The sequence below is a fragment of the Brachyistius frenatus genome, unplaced genomic scaffold, assembly GCF_029030835.1.
Source record: "Brachyistius frenatus isolate BFR_SWC_R1_liver_20210118 unplaced genomic scaffold, ASM2903083v1 Contig_6, whole genome shotgun sequence".
Taxonomy (NCBI): Eukaryota; Metazoa; Chordata; class Actinopteri; family Embiotocidae; genus Brachyistius; species Brachyistius frenatus.
This window is the reverse complement of record NW_027210605.1, coordinates 8,974,309-8,998,169: the sequence shown is the minus strand read 5'-3', so window position 1 is coordinate 8,998,169 and position 23,861 is coordinate 8,974,309. Positions and strand designations below refer to the sequence as shown.

The 23,861-nt window shown below is 38.7% G+C and overlaps 1 protein-coding gene across 2 annotated transcripts in view; it reads right to left on the bottom strand.

The window, feature by feature from the left end:
* The window catches only part of LOC138615428 (TOX high mobility group box family member 2-like), a 76,962-nt gene extending 73,109 nt beyond the window's left edge, over positions 1–3,853 (bottom strand). For both annotated transcript variants that reach the window (XM_069689072.1, XM_069689074.1), the window contains exon 1: positions 3,271–3,853. In XM_069689072.1, coding sequence (XP_069545173.1) covers positions 3,271–3,375 — 105 coding nt within the window. In that variant the 5' untranslated portion in view covers positions 3,376–3,853. The remainder of the gene's footprint in view (positions 1–3,270) is intronic.
* Between the last annotated feature and the right edge of the window lie 20,008 nt (positions 3,854–23,861).

Here is a 23,861-nt window from a genome sequence, read left to right as displayed (position 1 = left end):
CATTTCACAGAGCAAACTAAAAGCACTGGACACACGAAAAGCCACAGCGCAATTACAGCTGGACATGTTGTATAAGACAATATGTATCTGTTTACTTTCCATGTTTACTACCATACATAAATTGCAAATTAGCACAGCATTTGCACTGTGTATGAGTAATGTGTGTGCCATGCAGCCAGCTGACAGAATTAAAACATGGTACAGTTTCATATCAGCATCAGACCACAAAGCTGTTATTATGATAATATTTTGTGTAATTTTTCCTTGGCTTTGGGAGACCACCACCGTAATAAAAGACACTCACAGTGAAAAAAAAATGAGTATTGACAGCATTGGAGTAGACATCTTCAGGGTTATTTATAGATCTTTTTAAAGCATCTTCATCTGCACTTGCAGTACCTTCTGTGCTCATTTTATGCATCTCTCCTTTTTTTTTCATTCTTACCTTTTTATCTGTTTTACAATGCAATCTGTTTCAGTAAATACAGTATTGGCACATGCTGATTCAGCTACCAGAATAATTGATGACAAACAACTGTTTTCAAATCTCGAAGAAATTTCACATTTCCAGCGTTAGAGAAGTTATTGTTGATCATCAGCACTGCTACAGTATGCAGTGATTGGTAATAGGAGTAATTATCAACAAGGTGAAAGACAGATTAATTCAAGAAGCACTACAAATCTAACATGAACAATTATGAATGAAACAAGCTGCAGCTCCAAATGAGTGGTGGGACGGAGGTTGAGAGCGTGACAGCAGCACGTGTTCCCTGGAAGTCGCATGAACTTGCTAATTACTCAAACTCGGCTCGTGTCCGCGCACAGCATCCAAAGTGAGTCACAGCACACAAAAACAGGTTTGCAAATAAACAGACTATAAAGCAAGAAAGAAACAAGCACTTGCTCATTTTTATCCAATTAAACTTGCGTGTGACTCGGATTAACACGCTAATAATTTCACAGCGATAAAAGGAGAAATGTTTTCTCAGACTGTAAATTGCCTTTTTTTCATGATACTGGAGCAGCCAAAGAAGGATAATGGTGGTAAATCTCATCTGGTGCTCCTTTTTATTCAAATTATGTTGAGTCTTTTCCAATAATGTTATCCCAACAGAATATACTAAAGCTAAACTGGAAGCCAACAAATTCAGAAAGCAAAATATCCACACACATATGCAAAGTGAGCTCTTAGAGACAATTGACCTCAATGCCATGATTAGCCTTTTGCCTCCCTGCTGCTTAAGAAAGAGACCTGGGCAGAATTTGAAACTGGCCAACCAAAGCTGTCAGAGAAGATTAGTAGCAGGCAGATGTGATCTGTAGATACAGTACCTATAACAAATCAGATGTCTATTTTATGCCACAGTCAGTTTGACAAGCTTTGAGGGGAGGAACTTGACCTCGTGCACTGTGTTAACAGGACACCAAATGATCCCCGCTGGTCCCAGCCTCATTTGCATTGCTAGTGAAGGTAGTTAGTGTTACACATGATGATAGCAAATTATACCTCCCCTTGTGGAAAGAACCCGAAGTAAAGGGATCAGGGGGGGTTCAATAATTCAAATGAACACTTGTAATTTTGAGGGGCGCCACACTTTTGTATCAGTGACAGTCATTGGTGTCACTTTCTCCCTCATGAAAGCTTTTTACATCATTTAATATCTAGTGGCTTTGTTTCCAGGATTCATGCAGTGTTTGGATATCAGCATATTTTTAGGATTATCCGCATGGAGGATGATCCTAATTCATGTGACCTACAAAAAGATAGCCTGTGCAGAGGAGACAGTTATATGAGCCCATTTGTGTGTCACAGGTGTAAACCTGCCTTATCAGTTAAGGTTTTATATGAACCTTATTTCATTTGTGATCGTGTGTCCTCATTATCTGTCTTTTTCACTTGAACTAGCTTTGTGCAACCAAACCTAAACAAAGATGATTGTAGCATTATTTTTTTAAGATCTCAGCAGGGAGATGATCTTTTCAGTTGATTACTGAAATGTTCCGTTGACTCACAGAGATTTTCCATTGACACCCCCCCCCCCACACACACACACACACACACACATACAGTAAAAGACAAACATCCCCAACTGTCTTCTATAATATTCCCATCATTGTCACACCTGAATATCTGAGTCAGAAAGTACTCCAAACCATCTTTATCTCATAAGAACTGAAGCAGCGGGTCAACATCCTGAGCCGTGACAATTTGTCATATAACCATGGTAAGTGACAACAACAAACTCTAATTCAGGGATTGCAGGTGCATGCTGTTAACACTAGTGGAAGCTGTAAGTCTGTTAATTAAACAGTTTTAAATAGTTTTCCTAGTTTTTCCACAGGGCATATTTGCTGTTTGTGGTACTAATTAGTACTTTCCCTGTGATCTTATCTCCCTCTGTGGTGTCTTAATCTCTTATGGTAGGATACATTTAGATTTTCAGTGCTCCTCTGTCTTTCTGATTTTTACAACAGGATAAAAACTAGTTGTTGTTTTGTTTTTTAGCAAGGGCTGATTCATTTATTTATTTAGGAAAATGTCAGACTAAAAAAAAAATACCCATATATAATGTAGTTTTAAATGCCACTTGCGCTCCTTCAATGGAGTCAGTGCAGGTCATGCCAAAAGCCGCGGGGTGTCAAAACTGAGGCAGAGAAAAGAGTGATACTTGTAGCAGCCAGACTCTTGTGGTTTCTCGTTACAAAGTAATTAACAGTACATTACTGGCACACATCCATTTAATCGTTGAACTCCCAGCGGAAAACCATGTCAGTCATAAGAAATCATTGAGAGGGAGGATAGTATTGGATCAGAGAGCAGAGTGGGGCAGTATGGATTCTATACAGCCCCTGGTATTCCACATCGGGTGAGACACTTAATACCAGCTTTGTGTAAAACACAACTGCACGATCTCACCGAGGAAATAACACAACAACTATTATGCCTGCAGGGTAAAAAAAAAAAAAAAAAGTTGAACTACACATTTTCTTTTAACATAGAACATTTTAAGATTACAAGCTTTAGTCTAATTTAATACTAATTCTCTGTCTTGTTCCAGACTAAGTTAAAACCAGTCCATCCTTTACTTACTTTATTTGCTGACACTTGACATTTTTTAAAGAGTGTGTAGCTGTGTGAGCGCCTGCGAATAAAACGCGTCCAAAACATGCGTTTGCATTGCGTGAACATTGCAGGCAGAATAGGTTCATAAAAAGACAGGTGAGACCTTCACAAATTCAGTGCACGGGGCTACGCAGAGTGCTATTTACCTTGTTCGAGTGGTAATAGTCCAACGAGCTCAGGCAACTTGGATCAGTCGGTAGGGAGCATGAACCCACATTTGCCGGGGGCGCAGGATAAAATCTCACGTCCATCTCAGGTTGTGCGAGACTGAAGGCATGAAATCACTTTCAGCGTCTTTGACTCACTGTTGTCTTAGCAAACACAACGCCAAAGCGGGAGAGACAAAAAGAAGTGGGGGAGTTTTACTCGGTACACTCTTCCCTCAACATCCGTTCGCGGCCGAACTTCGGCACCAACTCTGGTGATGCGCAGTCGTCCTCAGAGCCCCGCACCAGGATGCGAAACACTCACTCACTCAAAACGTAGAGTACAAAATTCATGGATACGCACGTGTTGGCAAAATAATGCAAACCTCCAACTTAGATCCTGTCTTATTAGATATTTTCACGGCTGAAACAGCAGCTCTTAAATCTGCAGCCTCTGTTTCCCCACTGCTCTCAGGACTCCATACAGGCTTTGTTGTGGAGGTGCATATTCTTGCATTGGTTCCAGTACAGAAGTGGTTGGACTTCCCTCTGCCATGCGACCTCTGCCGATAATAAACGGGAAAGAGGAACGGAGGGAGAAGGGGGAGGGGAGATTGGTGGCTGCCTTGGCAACCGCTCTCCTTTCTGCAACTGCGCGCTTCTGATTAGCTGGAAATGTAGTAGTGTGCACGGCCGTGCATTATAAAGCGCACTCTGCTTCCATCAGTGCTTCATAAAGGCTTCCATTTGGGTTATTGTGCCAAGGCGGATGGGAGGAGGTTGTACAGAGTCTCTGTAGTTCGACCATGTTTTTATATATTTTTATGTTTCATTGGCTGTGCAGATTGTAAAGCTCCCCGAGGAACTTGATATTAGGCTATATAAATACAACTTAAAATTTGATTTGCAACCAGAATTCCTTGTGTTTAATGTCGAGGTTATTATACAAAGCTCATCAGGTCCAAAGCAGCACTTGGATGGGCCTCTGTACTCCTCTCTTTACTGTAATGCCTATGAATAGATCAAAACAAAGGGACATAAGTATTTTAATCCAATGTTTTACAGGGATGAAATCAGTTTTAATAATCAAAGTTGTTTAGCTCACCAGTAATTCATGTATTTGAAGTTTTACCATTATTTTGAAAAAAAAGAATTGCAAAATAAATACGCAAATTGCAAAAAAAAAAAAGTGAACAGCAAACAATAACAATGCAAAGCAGCACACTTGTAACTATCAGCACTTTCTACAGTATGTAAGATACAGTATGCTCAGGGTGGAATATGTACAAGAAGGTTTAATCTTGTATTGGCGTACAGTTGCAAATGTGTGCTGAGAGAAGCCGGGGATGTGAGAGCTGCCTCTGACAGCTCACTGAATGTGATGGATAGCACACCCTTGCCCTGTGATGTGCATGCACATTTGATGTTGAAATGGCCTATCCATGGGACCATTGTCTTTCAATCATGTCAAGGCAAAGTACAGAACAGAGCACATTTTCTGCTGCCGAGCGTTATTACTATGCCACAGTTTACAGCACAATCTATACACCCTGCCTGCACAGAAATGTTGTTCAGCCTCCCGATGCTGTTCTGTTTAAAAGATACCCAATTGTATCTGTTTTTAGGACGCATCTGCAGTAAAATGGTGATAACACAGACTCTTTATCACTCTTTAATAGCGTTGCAGACAGGCTTTCATTAGCTGAACCTGGATGTGGATAAAGGAACACGTAACACAGAGAAGAGTACAATTGTTTTCACACAAACCATGACAGCAGCATCTGCCCACTGCTGCTGTGGGTTCTTATGTTCCCGACCTTCTGGAACTCAAAAAGCGGGTTATTATTTCAGCAAGGTCTATTATGGTCCAGTGCAGCCTCTCTCTATTTTACAGTGCGGGCCCTCACTGGTAGGCACGTCCTGCCACTTTCCCCGGCCCGGCACACAGGGGGTTAACCACGTGGCTCGGTGCCATGGCTTCATGGGAATGGAATGTGGAGTGCTGTGTGCGCAGGGCTCCTTTCCCAGCATCCCTCACTGCCCAGGCGCATGCTAATGATCAGTATTATTGAAGCACAATTGATGGGCTAGCAACCAAACAAGAGAAACTAATTACTACTAAGGCTTTATTGTCCTTTAATTACTGAAGCTCTATGGCAATTAGTGCTGCACAAAGACGCAGCCCTACTTTAATCTCAAATAAAATGTGATGCAGATGAAAAAAAAAAAATTTGGAAGATGAAAGGTAGATAAGATAATTTGGCTTTCGGTTTGCTCCGCAGAAATGATGCCTGATTTGAGTAAAGCGCGGGACAACAAAAGAACTGCTGAGGGCTGTGCTAATTTAAACCGAAAATCATCTCACAACAGACTCAGCATGTGATATTTCTGTGACCTTGGACAGATAAATCCCTCCCAAAAAGTGAAAAAACCTCTTTCCAAGTTACAGTTTGAAAACAGTCAACCAAGCCCCTGGTGTGTGATGTAATTTAAACGGTGAATTTCAAAGTTAAAGAACTGCATCTTTCCAGTGTCACTTACTGACTGTTTTGCACCCGTTTGAGGTTTATTTCACACTTCTGAGCAAACTATTCACAGCTGGTATGGGCAGGAAAGTGAAACATACTGTACAGCACATATAGTTCCTGCACTCATTATATATGTTCTTATGCCCTATATTGATTGATTCTCAAGGACACTGGTCAGTTTTAAACAACAAAGGGCATGATAAATATGAATGACATTTTGTAGCTGCATCATTTTCATCCTGATTTACTCGTGTCAAATTTTTCCATGCACTGATTTTTTTTTTATACTGAAAGCACAGTCTCCTCAGGCTATTACAGTTTAATCAGTTTGAGCAGTCACTTCCTGTGCCTGTGCATTCAAACTTTTTACAGTTTAAAAAGTATCATGACCTTTTAAAACATCATTAGTCCTGATTTATACATCATTAAATCAGTTTCATAATTACCATATATAACATACAGTAGCATGAAGTTACATGCTTCTAGTCTCTACATATCTATACTGGCATTCATAAACTATTAAATCAGTGATTTGCACAATCTACAACCCCTTCACAAGTCCTTCTGTAAATACAATTGTACATAACTACTAATGAATTTCAAATGCAAACCAGACATACAAAGTGCAAGCGGTTTCCACTGGAAAGCCTAAAAAAACTTAAGCATCAGAAATATGTCTAATCTGTACCAGCCCACAACAGCAAAACCTAAATAAAAGAAGTTAGTCCTTCACAACACTTTCTACACAATACCAGTGACAGTTTTACCTGTTTATATATACATCATGTCTGTTAGTAAAAATAAAGGAGATAAACTTTAAAATCTGAAACTAAAGCTGCAGTTCATAGAGGACAACATGGGACTTGGAATAGAGAAAGAGACCGTGTAAAAGTCTATGAGGAAATAAGTTATAAATAAAGGTGGACAGGAAAACCTACAGTGAACAACATTATGGTTAGGATGTTGGTGCTTTTTTGTTCACCACTTGACTGTTTGGTTATACATCAAGCAATTAAAAAAATTAATTTTGTTTAAATAATACACAGCATTGCACAGAAGAAGCAAATTGAATGATATTTCAGGTTTTTATTTATTTATTAAATGATTCTGAGTTGATAGACTTTCAGATTTTCTAGTTTCCAGCAGCCAGCTGTTGGACTATAAACTCAGTGAACAGCTATACACCTCAATTAAAATCAAATTAAAAAAAACGTCTGCTTTAGACATTTAAGCACATGTAGACCGTATTTGAGATGTGATCAGAATGACTTTGTAATGAGGAAAGTAATGAGATGGACACTAAATATTCATTTTTATGTAGTGCAATGAAATCATCTGCATCATAGAACTGAAGCTTTTTTTTTTTTCCACTTAGATGATTTAGAAAAACATTTAAACTTTGAATTATGCTTTGGATGTGTTGACCATAGATTTGAATAACAACAGATTACTTTCTTTGTCCTTTTTGACCATTTTTGTAAACAATACTTTTCTGAAATTCTGTTCCTGCATGGTGCACACATCCAGAGAAGAAGGCGAGCATGTGGTACCTTCACTTTCTACCATTTAGCATAATTTGATCAATTCATGCAAACCATTAGCTGAAGGGCAGCTGAGGAAAGGTACATACAAATGATACAATTATATTAAAGCCTCTCTATGTTGGTGCCTCTAAAAAAATTCAAAAAACAAATACTTTCCTCTATATAAAGTACTTTGAGTATTTATATGATGCATGTATGTTATATATACATTATAATATATTTTCTGCTGAGGTACACTGTATGTTAAAATAAGATATAGCGCTTTTGATTTTTTTTTTATCTGTTTGTCATAGTTTTTTAGTTTCATGTCACCACTGCATTGTTGAGGTGTGCACCACCAACAACAGTGTGTCCCAATGTGTCCTCCTCATCACACACCACCTGTCTGTTATACCTGTCTGGTAATAATGGCCTGTACAGTAGATAAATGCAAGGCTGTGAAGTCACGCAGGGCACATCCAGCTAAATTCAGCACAGAGTTAAGGGATAAATGTCAAAGGTTATTCATTTACTGAAAATCATTTCATAAAATGTCGATGGACCTGTCCTACTGCTTCCCCTTTAAAATAAATTAGTAATAATATAAAACAATGAATTGCTGTTGGTGAAGAAAGTTAAAATGAGATTTTTAGGAAACACTTCCCAAAACAAAGATTTTGTGTCTTTTAATTACCTGAGGAAAACTTCAGGGCAGTGTTCTGTCCGACTTGCTGACCTTTGAACCCTTTGCCAGGTCATACTGACCCTGATTATTTCCGCAGGGCATGGGAACCAGCAGTGTGTCCTGAGTGTGTCAACAACCTGATCCAAGAGCACAAACATCAGTTAAGATAATACGTTTGAGCTCATTCATTTACGAGAGAGCAAAAGAATCAGTTGTAATTTTCCATTTTGCGTGATTGCATTTGTACTGTGGCAACGTGTTACGAAACATGAGCCAGTCTTTTGTTTCTTCTCGAGACTTCCGTTGGACTAGATGTAGTGATATAATGGCCTCAGTGCAGCTCTGCAGACAAGGGGATCATGACCTAGTTTCCCCAGAGGTCAGCGCTCATACTCTGTTTCTGGATTTAAAGCCTTTGAAATGTGAACGGGAAGAAAGATTATGTGCATATGCAGTTTTTCTTGACTCATTCCACACAAGGAAAATGCTGACTCCCTCACAGAAGTCAGATACAGTACAGTACGCATGTAAGTCTGAACAAGCAGGGGAAAAATTGTTAGGATATCATTTGACTGACATCATGTCCTCATTGTGTCATCCACCTTGCAAATCACCCTGAAGCATAATTAAGGAAAATCACCACAGGGCTTACATGCATTGACTCTTGATTTGGTAAAAAGAGACGTGTATACCTTTCCCCTCTGCATGAAGGGCTGCAGGAAGACAGAGAACCTCAGTGAGAAGGAGAGCAGACTTGTCAGTCTGACCACGTTCCATTTAGCACTTCATTTCAAGGAAATTCAAGAGACTCTTCTAATTGCCTATAGCATTTCAGCTCTCATTTGGGGAAGAATGTATTGCAGTCTGCAGGAGCTCACTTCAGTGTTTTTTCACATCATTAAAAAGGCCAACATGTGCACATGGTGGTAATGTCGAGTGAGTTGAAGTTTACATTTTTTTTTGCACATTGTTTGCGTAAAAACAATGTTCAGAGAAAGAATGTGTTGTTTTAATTGCCCGTGTTTGGTATGCGTGATCACAAAAAGTCTGAAATTTACTCACGACTTCTTTTTCACATTTTACCTGATGCATACGACTGAGTGCTTGTTTTGTGCACGTGTAGGAAAACAGGACCTATTCTTAGTTTTACTCTATGAGGCACATGGCATCATTTGCCAGCGAAAATTGTTTGTCATTCAAGCGGAGGAATTGTGACTCATTCCTATATAAAGAAATTCAAGCATCCAATCATGGTCCCTTTCAGATGAGCAATTAGGATTCATTTTGAGTAGCTCAATTTACAGATGTTGTTACTGAGTGGAGGAGGGAGGTGGGAGGGGGGGGGGAGGAAAAAATGAGGCTAATTTAAATTCAGGCATCTTTTTAATGTGACCTAACAGCAATAACAACCAATAAATACATTTTATTTTCTAGTGACTGCACTTTTTGGCATTTATTTGGTCACAAGTCAACATTTTATTTTTAATATCAAAAATTTTCAGGAGCTGTTAACCTTCACAGCTTTTTTGTAAAACATATTTTTCTGTTAAACAAAATATCACTAACATGCATGCTGGTGGAACAATGTTTTTGCTTCTCATGTATCATCCTCTGGCTAAATGAAGCATACAAAATTTGTATCTGGGCTGAAGGATGATGCCTGCACTGGCCTCTATCCTGGTCCTGTATAGCTGTGAAATAAGAAGAGCACCATAGATTTATTGGAGACATTGAAATGGTTTGTTTGGCCTCAAGTTTGTGGATACATTTGGAAAGTTTACTTTGCTCCAAACGTATTGGAAGTTAAAGGGATTTTCAAGCTAAAATTTTACTTTTTACTCTATGATAAAGAACATTTTCACCCAAATATGATTAATTATCAAAAATAGTGGATGTTTCGATTATTTCACCCCAAAGTATTATTTAGTGAAATAATGATGGGGGAATATTTCACCCATATTTTATAAATCCACATCAAATATAAAGATCTGATAAGCAGATTTTATTTTATTTCATTACACTTTGTTTAGCTTCTAAATATGATACACATTTTATAATTATTTGTAAAACTAGTCCCACATGTCTTTGGTATCTTTGCAAATTGAAAATACTATATACAGTAATGCGATAATTGCTGTGACAGATAAGGGTGTTTGTGTTGGTTGAGAAGATTTGCAGGTGTTTAAATATGTCTTGACATAAGTCATAAAGCGACTACAAAATCATTTGTGCCAGATCTCCACGTGTTGAGAAAGCGACACAAATTTTGTAAGAGTGGGTTAAAATATTCCTTCAACATGAAAGACTAAACTTACAGACTGGGGCTTTGTTCTGTAAAATATAAGTGTATGTCAAAAGAAAAAGTAAAATCCACAGCTATTATTTAACTGAACTTCAAATAAGAGAAACAGAAAGGAATATCTTGTCCACCAGGCAAATGACTACAGTGAATTTAGCATTTAACTTACAATTCCAGGCTTCACTCCAAATGGCTTCTCACCTTGGCTTTATAAAGGGACAATAATATTATAATCTCGGTCTACAAGTGGATTTGTGCAGTGAGAGGTGTCTGTGATTACAAGATATGCAGAAAAAATGTGCTTCATGGTCAAATTGCTGTAAAAATATCAGTGCACATTCTCATGGTTGTAATGTATCAAACAAATATTTGCAATTTTGTAGTAAGTAAGCATCAGTGTCATTGCACAATGCTTTAAATCAAACAGTTCGAGGCTTGGTGCAGTGCGCACACAATGATATACTGTATGATTGCCAGCAAACCAATCTAGACTCTTTATTTTCTCTCAGTGCACTTTCACTCTTCCCTGCCATTAAACACCTGGGTGATTTGAAAGAGATGGTTATGCAATTTTGACCTATTGTGGGGAAGGTGTCTGTAGGGAAGCCTTAGTGCCTCATGATGTATAAGCACATTTAGTAATGACAGTTTGGACCTCTGTCAGCCTGGTAGGATTGGCATTGTCACACAGTGGAAAGCAGCCTGGAGAAAATAGTTTCTCATCGGATCCCTTGAGAGATCGGAGATTAGAGTTTTATCGACGCTACCTTGCAACAGGATGAAAATTTTCTTCTTCAGACAGGCAGAGTTGAGCCAAAGTATATGTACTGTATGGGTCTCTGTGTTGGACATGACTGCTGGCATGAATAAAATATGGCTGTTGAACATGCTGTTGAACACTTTGAGAACAACAATATCCTTTTAAGAGTAATTTCACTTAGGCTGTGTCCTCGTCAGCCTCACCCCTTCTTCCTTCCCTATTTTTTTTACAGACACAAACAAACACACACACACTCGTAATTTTCAAGGGTGAGAGAATGCTACATTGCCATTACCAGTGAACACAGAGGCTGGGAGGAGGGAGAAGAAAGAGGGAGGGGGTAGGGAGGAGGGAGGGATGGGATAAAATCCATCAGATTTGATGGCATGGTGATGTAGATAATGTTTTCTCTTTTTAGCTCAGCTCACAGAAAAGAAGGCAGAACACAACCACTTTCACTCTCTCACACACGCTCTGTTTTGAATGAAAGAGAGCACAATGTACCGAGTTTGTGTGTCTCTGTGCACAAACACTGTGCCCTTTTACCTATCAGAATGATTGCCCCACCATTATGTGATTTAATGGTAAAACGCATATACTCTTAATCCGGCTACACCACTCTGGCAGAGGAGCCAGGCTTATAGTCGACGGGGAGAAAAAAAAAAAGAACGTAATTATCCAGTTTCTCATCTGTTTGCACAAATAGGACAGAAAACCCCTCAAAAACTGTTCAACGCTACGGTAATTTGCCGCAGAGAAACATTGGAAAACAAATGTGTTCAGGAAATGTAGATGGGTTTTTAAGGTCTGAAAGCCACAGCTGCTTGGCAAGCAGGAGCTGGCTCCTTTTGTCTTTTATCTTCTTCTGTAATGTGCACAGGTGCTGCTTAATTCAATTGGAGAACGTTGCCATGGTTTTACATTAATATATTTCCATGTTACCATTACGACTGTTGTCATGGAGATGATAGGACCTATTTGAACTGAAAGCAGTGATGGTTTTATGGGGGTACTGCTCTCTCTCCCTCCTCTCTCTCTTTCTCTCTCTTTCATTTGGTTGCTCCATGTCAAGTCACATGGTATGTAGCCAGATTTAAGGCTTGACTTCACTGTTCAATCCCCCCACCCCTTTTTTTTTTTTTTTTTTTTTAGTGCTGTAACTCAGTATTGCTGGAACAGAAGATGCATTTCAATCGTACCTGGCAACCAACAGATTCAGGGATAAAACACAGTTCTTACTTGCTCATAACGGGACTTTCACAGCACTCTGTTCTCCTGTGGTAATGCAAAAATAAAATCCTGTATTGTGCACAAGAACCATTCAAAACATTGAAAAGAATTTTCACTAATGTTCCCATTGACTTTCATTACCGTTGAACCCATGTTGATTGAATGTCTTTTGAATCTCTAGAGAAAATGGTTACAGGAGAAAATGAACAGGCTAATCAGGTACAAAGGTTCGGTTGCACTGGAAATGGAAATTTGCTCAAAATCAAAACAACTATGTACAATGCAGACATTTTTTTTTAACATAGTCAACTACGAACATCTAATCGAGACACGGTTATTCCAATTAAAGTAATTGCACACTTTCATAAAATCAATACTGCTCCCTGGTACCGTAATTGCTTCTTTCAATCAATTTGATGCATTTTCTAGAACAAAAGGCAAAGCAGGAGTATTCAATTTACTCAAGCATACCAAAGTTGATGGAATGCTTGTATTGGCTATTAAGGCATTGGTTGTTTTCTTCTTCTTCTTCTTAAGGATACCAGTAGAATGCCTTCAGAGGCAAGTTCAAAGTCACCTTGTTATCTCTGGATTTTGTCTTCAATACCACTGTAACTCATTATATCGCCACGCTCAAGAGGAGAAACATATTAGTACCCTGGTACCTTTCTGAAATGAGATGCAAAATGTATCACAATATGCAGTAACTTTGTTGAAATCGACCTTAGTTTCTGCTAATGAACAAGCTTACACACACACACACACACACACACACACACACACACACACACACACACACACACACACACACACACACACACACACACACACACACACACACACACACACACACACACACACACACACCCTGGTTGAAGGTCCAAACAAATATAGGGAAAATCTAACAAAAGCAGCCATGAGAAACTGGGCTATACTGACAGCTTTGATCCATCAGCAAACCATGATGCAAAGCAAAGTCAAATGTGGCCTACTTTTCTTTGCATTAACCGAGCTCCAAACATTTCCTGAATTTTCACTCATCCAGTATTTTAGGCTGCTCTTCCCTCAGCATTGTTTTGAAATGAAATAACTTAGAATTAGAAATGGGTTACAGTCTGTGTGTCGCTCTTCTTTTCATTCTATCTTAGTCACACTCACATACACACACACACTGTGCACACACATATACGCACAGATAGACAGAAAAACCCATGTTTAAGGCACCACCATTTTCTCTTCTCTGCATTTCACTCCTTTTTCTTTCGGATAATGAAAAATGTCTGATATAAAACTCTGGACTCGCAGTGCAGCACCCAGCTTTCTGCTATTCTTATACAAACACAAAGTGACAAGATGGTTACTCTCTCTGCACACTGACAGTTCATTCCGGACTAGGAAAAATGTCAAAAATGTTTAGTCACGGCTGAGTGGACTTAATTACCATCCTCTAGGCTGCCTCAGAACTCAGTGCCACTAATGGTCCCGAGCTACAGATAAAATTCCATTTACAAGAATGTTGCAGCCACAAGATCTGATTTGGCTAATATGAAATATTTACTTAGATGTAATTAAAGTGACAATGCTTATCACCCATTCTGGCCTGAAAAAGAAGGACAACACAATGATTGTTGGCCTTTTAGATCAAGTCGAGATGGAAATTTAGCATTTGCTGTGTCTGGGGATAATTCGGATTGTGTTAATATGTTGAATTTGAACTCTAATGAATGTTTGCATACACAGACACTGTGGTTCTTAACAAGGTTACTTACAGAGATAAAACAGGCAACTTTTTTTTAGGAACCTTTCATGTAACGTATGTAAAATAATAAACTGAGATGTCCTTCTAATTAAGACAAACATTATCAGAAATCCTCATTATTAAAAGTATTTACAGTTTTCTGTTACATGTAAACATCCTGCACTTTATCTGTTATATAAGACAGTGTAAACACAGGATTTAAATTTGTGCTATCACTTCCAAATGACTGAAACGTCTATTAGTAGGTTGACTACAATAATATCAAACCTAAATTTTCAAGGTCTTCGGCTGATCTTTAGCAACACCTGTTAAACCTACATTTACAAGCCTCTGTGGACATAAACAAAATTTACAAATCTGCAGAAAGAGCCGTTACTTATGACACTGGACAACATTGTATTTCTGAAATGAACTGAATTAAAGCAATATTTGATACTAAAATGTAATCATTATGACCTCCTGCTCAGTCAAATATGAAGGTGCTACCTCGTCACTGGCAGGAAGTGAGATTTGACTCATTCATGGCAACAGGAAAATTCAATCAAACAACATCAAATCATCAGGTCATCATTGTAAATGAGAATTGGTTCTCAATTGATTTTTACCTGGTTAAATAAAGGTCATATATATATATATAAATGTTTATACAAGTCTTAACAAGTACAAGACCCTGAGCACAACACTATGGCCCGATCTTCTGTACCAATGCAAGTCTCCTGCATGGGAGCAAGGCTACTGTCTACCTGCTGGCCTTCTTAAGACCCCATGTTTGTGCGGCTTTATTTGTGAGGACATTCATTGACTTAATGCATTCCCTAACCCCGTACCGTAATTTACCTATAATTCTTTCCAAACTCTGTCTCTGAGGCTCCTGCCACCACAGTAAAGTACAGTGGCTGTCAATTTAGGCTGCTGATTACCTGTCTAAACAAGGTCACTGCTTTGGGAAGTCAAATTTTTTAAGATGTGAGCACCACAAATAAAATTCCACTCACTTCTATTGTATTAACATAAATACAGTCAAACAAAATCGAACATGCTGCTGTTTAGCAGAGTGTTTCAAACTGGTATCACACTAAAGGATACAATACACCCATCAGTTCACCACATTGTCCTGTTTTACCTTGCCTGGGCATGAAAAGTAAAGGGACTTAGTCAAGGGGTTTAGCCACCAAAACCTACGTGATTAGGGTTAGAAATAATTCATGATTTGGATTAAAATAAGTCAATTTTATGTAAGTAATGTTACGTTACTTGATGTACATTACATTAAGTATTTTGCGCCACTTAAAAGAAATCCACCTTCTGTCTACATGTACTCAATCTCTTTTTGTACCTTATTGAATGACTTCCTTCTTCAACAGTCATACTGTGCCAAGGCCAAGCACAACGTGACACTGAGACAGAATCCTCTGGGGCACTGACAGGTGCATGGGGTGACACTGGGTTGAGTGCTTACCATAGTCATCATCTTTGTTCAGCATGTTATCATGCTAACATTTACTATGTAGCACATAGTACGTGTATGTATAGCATCATTACTATCATTACTTTACAGGTATTTAGTCATAAACCAAAATATATCACAGACAGTATTATAGTTTTGACCAGATGATATCACTAGATAGAAAAGTCAGTTAATTCATCCTCAGGGGGCTTAGAAGGTCTGAAATAAATGTCATTGGAAACCATCCTAATACATAAACACATAAACAAACAGTTGTCAAGACATGTCAATATCGTGAAGATTAATGGGGATTATGAATGAATGTCTGTTAAAAAAAAGATTTACAGCTAATAGTCAATTAAATATTTTAGTCTGGACCAAAGTGGTGGACCCACTGACCGACCATCAAATATGACGTTATGTTTCGTGGTAAAGCGCACATGAAGTCACTGTTTTCAGACTCACAGACAAGCTGCTGTATGGGCCATTGTGTCTCTGCCCATCCTTCACATCCATCACGTGAAAATGAGTTCACATGCATTACCGCTAACATAATGTTCTTAAGAAGCTGAGAGAAAGGCTCACCTAACATGCAAGATGGCACAATAAAGAAGAACCCACTGACATTAATGAAAATGTATACCATTTAAAACTAGTTGAAGCGATGGCTGAGAGGAAGACAGAGCATTATTTATTAATAGTAAATGGCTAAGTGACTGGCTGTTGATGGCATGGGCTATTTTAATACCGTCTCCATACAAATGATGTTCTTTGTTGCCAGGTTTATAAGGGAAGGAAACTATAACATTGACTTCTGTTGTTGGTTTCATATCCATAATTTTTTTGGAACATACTGCAACCTAAAGAAAAGTCTATGGCCAAAAACAGGGACGGTTTTCATCAAAGATTCACAGAAAGAGATATTCTAAAATGATTCGGTGAATACCAAACCCACATTGCCCCCAAATTAAACAAGAAATATTTTTTGGAAAGACAAATGACACTCAAAAGACAGCAATTACAAGATTCTCCAAAGCTGACAGGTCTTAATTGATAGATTGCATATTTTGCCTTTATGACAAAACATGCTGATTGTCACTTACAAAAGTGCTGGACGGTGATTTTTATTTAATAATAATAAATGTCAAAAGGGTGTTAAACAAGTACCTGGGCATTGTTGTATTCCTGCTTCTCCTCAGTCCTAGTTTTATGGTCAATATTCCCTTCAGTCTTCATCCTCCCTCCACCCCTCCCTCCCTGCTCTCCCTCTCTCCTCATCTCCCTCAGTTTGTAACCTGAATACAGTAGCGCAGTGGACCAATCGATCACAGGGAGTCCTTTTTTTTTCATCCCGGCAATTTTCCTCTGAGGAAAGGGGGAATAATGTGAGCTAACAGTGTGGAAAATCAATGCTCCACTGGCATAGAATAACTTGGACTCTGGCTGGCAGAGAGTACTGGGCTCCATGAGGGCAGTTTGAGTGATAAAGCCACCCCACGTCCCGCCTCTCATCCTGCATGATATGCAGCTGCCCCTGCAGAGCTACCCTCACTCTCAACAGTACGTTAGCAGTTTTATTCCCCAAATCCCGTGGATTTATAAGATGTACACTCATGCTATGAGTGCATAATGGTTGTGAGTGCGACTGAGTCTGCATGTTCGTGTATGTATCAGTGTTGTGTGTGTATTGAATGCCTTCACATCAAAGTGGTATCATGTGCATCTGTAAAAAACCTTTAACATGTAAATCACTCTGACCTGTTGGTGGCCCAGTCATTACTAACTCACGCTGTGCAGCCAAACATGGTTCAAAGCTTTGTTTTATATTCTAGTAGAGATCACAAAGTTTCCAAAGATGCAAAATAAAACATGCATGAATTTAAAGAAATTTGTATAAGAGGATGCACAAAATAGTTTCAGTGGATGGTAAGATGCAGCCTTAAATATCTTCAGAGAATATTTCTCAAGGATTGAAAAATATCTTTTAATTCCACATCATCAGACTTCAGTGTCTTGTTTAAACTCTTCATTTAACTTTTTTAGACTATGTAGATCTAAGAACATTTTTAAACTGAAGGCAGAGGTGTTTTAAAGTATCCCCGGTGTGTTTCACAGAAAAAGATACATTTCTAATCATCTCAGCATACATCAGTGGGGTAAAGTGACATCTAAACACTGTCACTGTTATACACTCATTTAGTCTGTACAAAATTTGGGTACATGCAGTACAACAGGAAAGCATTGTTTCAGTCTGTGAAATAAGTTTCATAATCAACAAGAAACAGTTTGACACCCTATCCTTTTTCATAACAGTACTGTCACATAGACACCGCAAAGTGTGCTTGTCTGCATATATAATGTGTGAGTGTGTGTGTGTGCGCGCGCGTGTGTGTGTGTGTGTGTGTGTGTGTGTGTGTGTGTGTGTGTGTGTGTGTGTGTGTGTGTGTGTGTGTGTGTGTGTGTGTGTGTGTCCTTTCAGCGGTGTACAAGCCCTTCTTCAGCACCACCCACACTGACCCAGGTACTCTCAAACCTGCTGATGTTGCTTTTAGTGAAGTTATTTATCTTAGATGTGCTCCAAGAGAGAAAACGATGAAACACAAATTATAGACAGACAGACAGACAGACAGACGAAGGTGTCAGGTAATGACTTTTTTTTTACTTTAATTCAGTTTACTTGCACTGTATCGGAAGGCTTATGCATATGATTTTATATTACAAAACAACATAATCAAGCAAGCTGGTCTCTTCATTAAAAACTGCATGTTGTAACAAAGCATGGATCCGCTTGGGAGACACCAGTCACATCTCGTCTTGCCAATTACACTTTGCATGATTCCTCCCCCAAATTAGGATGAGCCAAGATTGAAAATGATTCTTGGCATGTCGTGGGCCCTAATTATCCATTGAACAAATGGAAATATCATTGATGTTGTGTTCTTAATCCACCCGTAGACAGAAAGCAACAAAGCACCCTGACAGCTTTTTGGCTTGTGAAATATAATATGAGAGTGCCGACTAGTATAAAGTGAAGAGCAGCCTGAGAGCCTCAACACATACCTTGTCATTAAAAGTATATTTGTGGATGCACCTCTCCAACTTCATCCTTATTTTCTGATGGGATAACATGGTCGGTTACTGATGAACAACATGACAAAGACATCATGAACGCTAAGCTCCTGGGTGCTCAGGAGTGACAAACACCATGCAAAACAAATAGCATTGTATTCCAGGAAGTTTTCATTTGTGCTGTTGTGTTTGAAGAGCAGAATTCGAATCATAAGAATGTACTCAGTGTGAATACAGGAAAAATACAACCTCTCAAACACAGATTGGAAGAAGAAAATATCACCCATCCAATTTTCAAGCGAGACACAAACAGATCCCAGCAGCTACCTCCAAACACTTTGCTTGTTATTCACAAATACACGCCACAATGAAACATAATATTATTTTAAAAGAAACTTTAGATATGTTGTGCATCTGCAAATTTGACTTTATAGAAATAGCAGTGAAATAACATTACCATAAGCTTGGTGCAATGCATGCATAATAGATTGTTGTTTTCACTCTGCATATGGTAGGAGCTGGATTCGCTTCAAAGTGCACCAAATTTGCATGATTCGATGTGAGGGATTCTGGGATTAGAGAACACCACTTCCTCCCCCCACCCCTCTTTCACTCAGCTATAGAAAGGTATCACATTCCCACAGATGGTGGGGAACATTGTGAAAATACTGCCATTACGATACAAAAGAGTAAGCACAGGAAACTAAGAAAATAAACACAGCACAGATTTGTTTTCTTTCTTCTACTCTAATTTAACAGTTTTATTCCAATACATGCTTATGGATTAAACAAGTTTCTAATAAGTCCTGGCATCAATGTTATAATTTTCAGTTCAGATTTGAAATAATATTTTGAAAAGATTTATGAAAACTGTGGTCAAACATTTCAAAAATTGTTCCTGCCTCTGTGTTTTGACACTTAAGATATTGTGATTGAAAGGAAAAGTGACAGCTCCTACATGCGCCAGGAGAGACCAGCGTCAACAGACGACACACTCCTGTAGAGCTGCTTGTTGCTGACTTTCTTCACCCTTGTCTCCGATCACTTAAAAGTGACAGAAAACAGAGAAAGAGGAAAAAGCCTGTTTGAATGTAGACAAGCCCCAGAGGCTGCTACCGAACACTGTCTGGCAAATATGAACAAAGTGATTCACAAAGTATTAACAGTACTCAGCGCTGTGGTATTTATGAGAAAATAAATGGCACGAGAGGAGTGAACTGCTCTCCTACAATACATGTGAAATATTTTTCTTATTTGACCTCCTGTTGTCTTGTCATTGTGTGATTTTGTCCCTGTGCATTACTGAATGACATGAACTGAAGGCATATGTCACAAGCGATGGGGGTTTTCATGGTAGTATTTACTTTTGTGCAAATTACATGCCCATCAATGATGAGCTGTCCTTTTTCTCACTGGATAACCTGATTATAATTTAGATCAGGATGTCCATCTGTTAGGTGAACACCCACGCAGGGCGTCATGCATATAGGATGAATGAAACCGCAGCATGTTTTTCCCCCATTTGTTACTGAGAAACAATGCTACAGCGAGGGCAGTCAAAGAGAAGGTTTTGTTTGTGCCCGTCTTCTGCAGTTTTACCATCTATTTCTGTTCATTTGTGGCATTTTATCCCAAACTGGATAGATCTGCAGTGAGATGACATGGGGGGGAGAATAGATGGCCTGCACAATATTGCCTCAGAGTGAACAACCCTCAACCAACTAAATCCAGCATGGTTCTGATTGTGATTTGTGGTGATGAACACAAAAATCAGCAGTTACTCACGTACATCATTAATATGATAATAAAAAACCAAGACTAATTGGGGGTTCAGATCGAAGACATCCCACTGCAGGGGGAAGCATTGGCGGGGACATGTTGTTTAATATTCTGGTTAAACATCGAAAAATTATCCAGAAATCCAGTTGGATTAACAGATTAATGCCTTTAAAGGTTTGTCATACACCAGAGCACTGCAATGTTGACATTACAAAGTAATCTACCAGGAATGTGCGCCTGCATGTATTTGATTGGCTGCAGCAGTTGCCACATGATGTCACATTGCAACAAAAGTTGAGCTTGGTTTAACTTGTCAGATGACCTTAGCTTGTTTTGCTAGAGCCGCCTGCTTTTGCAAACCCACAGCACGGACAGGCTGGTCCATAATAAATGAGGGGGCTGCTGGTGGTCTGAACACAGCCATGCAAGTTCTATTGTTAAGCTTTAATGTACACAGAAGCTAAATGCTAACATGCACAGGCGGTGCTGATTTTAGCCAGGCAGCTATATTGTTTTTCACTGTCGTCGTGTAAAGCATGCTAACATTTGCTAATCAGCACAAAAAACACTGACTAACCTGATATTAGCAGGACTAGAAATAAAGCTGTCTGGGTACACTGATTAAAGGTTTGGTTCCTCTCAAGATCTCCTGGTGCTATCAAGCCGTGCGGATCACTTTGGATTTTGGTTTGATTTTTGTTTGTGGTGCCTTTGAAGCCTTGAAAATTTTATATTTTAAAAATTCAACAGTGCCTGCCCCAGTTATGGCGAGTAGTTCCCAGAGCTCAGTCAGCAGGGAGGTTTTCTTTGGGTGAAAGACATTCAGTTCAAAACTGCTTAAATTTGTCGCTTAAATCTCAGAAACAAATCTCAAAACCTGATTGTAAAAATGACTATCTCCACCACTTGAGATAAGCAGGAAAATATATTTGTACTGAGTTTTTAAGACCAGGCCCATTGAAATCCAATTATCATTTGTCATAATGACTGCCTCAGTTGTGTACTCGCAATTAAGCTCGACTGCTTTGCTGATATACAAAATTCCTCTACAGGTTATCATCAGTACTATTTTGGATTAAATATGTGTTTGATCAGCAAACCAAAGATTTTTACAAATCCACAAGTGACATATTTTCTGGGATAATCTGGTTCTCTGCAAAAAGATTTCCTCATTGCAGGTGAACCAGAGAATCTGACAGTGAGAGACAAGCTGTTGAAGTGTGTCCTTGCGGCAGGTGGTGGAGGATCAGGTCTTGTGATGCCCCTGACCTAATATGGCCAGGTCTGGATTTATCAGCTGAGAATCAGGTGCTTGCTAAATATTTAGGAGGATGAAGGCTTCCTGCTGGGCTGAGGCACTCATCATAAGGCTCGGCTCAAGGCTTCTTTCCCCGTGTCTGTTTTTCACTCACACTCACTAGCTCACTCTTGTGTCCTTGTTTAAGGCCACTGTTGACCTGTTTTCTGCAAATGATCAAATCTACTGCTGGCATCCAAGACATTTTGTGGAAGAAAGTATTTTGTGTGGGAAGAAATAGTTTTATATAGGTTTCAGGTCTCTGAGAGGGTTTCAGGTTTACTTTTATACTACAGACTTTTTAACCCTTTAAAATGTTTGAGGTGAGAGCCACGCTGATCATCTCTGGTTAAAGTTAATAATCAATAATAATAAGTAATTTGGGGTTAACAACTCAGCACTCAGCTGATGGCTTTAGCATGCCTATACAAAATGAAAAAATGTTGTAGAAACCAAATTAAACACCCATCATATAGTTCATTTTTAGAGTTAAATTCACCTTGATGATGAAAATCTCTCATAATTTAATTGAAAATCTTCCCCTGTTTGTTTTTCTTTTCTGAGCCCACACACAGTATGTAGCTGAATCCACGCTGATTAAATTCCCCCATAAATGACTATACGTAATGAAATGCAAGCAATTAAAGTAAAAGCCTGATCAAATGGTGGCTCACTGTCAGTCAAATATGGTGACATGTAATTGAAAATGTGCCCTTTCTCTTGCTCTCCACTGCCCCTGTAATATGAATCCGTTTAAAAACAGATCAAGTTTCCTGACTGTAACGGCGGGGTAGATGATACTTAATCAACTAATTGACACAACAAAGACCTTTTCAAATGTGTGTGTTCACTAACATCTGGTCCTTCTCATGTTTTAGGCTAAATTATTTAACAGCTGTAGCATTGAATGTTACTGCAACTCAACATTTCAGCTGCTGATGAACATATCAGGCAACAAAGGTTCAAGTTTAAAGTAAACTCAACACAATATAACCTATGTAAATAAAAATTTCCTTGACAGTAACCAAGCTGGCACCTTCTGACAAATCAATTTTTTTTTGTGACATAAAAAACATGATGTCTCAGTTTCATTGATCAGCTATAGCATTAAATGTTATTACTCGTCAGGCTTTCATGGATCAAAGGTAATTATACATAATTCACCTTTCCAAAATCTCGTGGTGTCGCTCTGTTCTACAAAAGCAACAGAGAATACAGAATACAATTTAATGGATTACCATTTTTCCTGTGCCTTATGACACAATGACACAATTACCTTAAAGCTTATTTTCAAGGCGGGCAAAAGAGGATTGGGTGGCAGAAAAATAAGGCAGATAATATTCTCCCTTGTATTTAACTTTGACAAACTTGCAGGCTCAAGGCGTTAACCGTTTCCGACTCCTTTCTGTCATGCCGAGAGTGGGAAGGGCCCTGTATACTGTAGCTACAGGTCATCTTTGCCCTACAGATGAACTAAGTGACAATAATTGAGTTAAGAGGGGAAACAAATGATGTCACGAGTGCATGAAGTGGAAAGAGTCGACTGATTTATTTTCCAAAACAATACATGCCAGAGCAAATCAGTTTTATTAGGAGGTGTAGGGGGGGTGTGGGGAGTCAAACTGTAGCTGTGGTTCACTGGGTTTCGCTGCAGAAGCAGCACAGAGGGTGACTGTGTGTGCCAAAGATTAACTGCTCCACACGGAGATAAAAAGTCACTTCTATCTGTGATTAGCAAAGAGTGACAAGTCAGGGAGTGGTGGTGGAAATATGATGAGGATTTACTAATGTAAAGGCAGCAATAACACAATCTAAAAATCCACAATAATAAATAAAATTACTGGAATGAAAAAGTAACTTTTTCTTAAAATGAAAGCTAATTTTGTAACTTTAATTTATATGGTTATTATGTGTACCTTTGGACAATTTTGCCATTCTTTATATTTTATAAGATCACATGTTTGTATTAAAAATAGAAACTGCAGGTCTGCAACTGTCTAATAAAAATATAAAGTGGTAGTATGCCAGTGAGGTAAAAGTACACGACCATTCAAATACAGTACTTGAGTAACTGTGTGTGTGTGTGTGTGTGTTTTATGGCCATTAAACACAGCATATTATATTTTCTTTTCACATATCAGTTAGTTTTGTCTTTCAGGCTCAGTGAATAAACATATTACGTCATTGGTTTTCACATTATTAACTGTTAATCGAA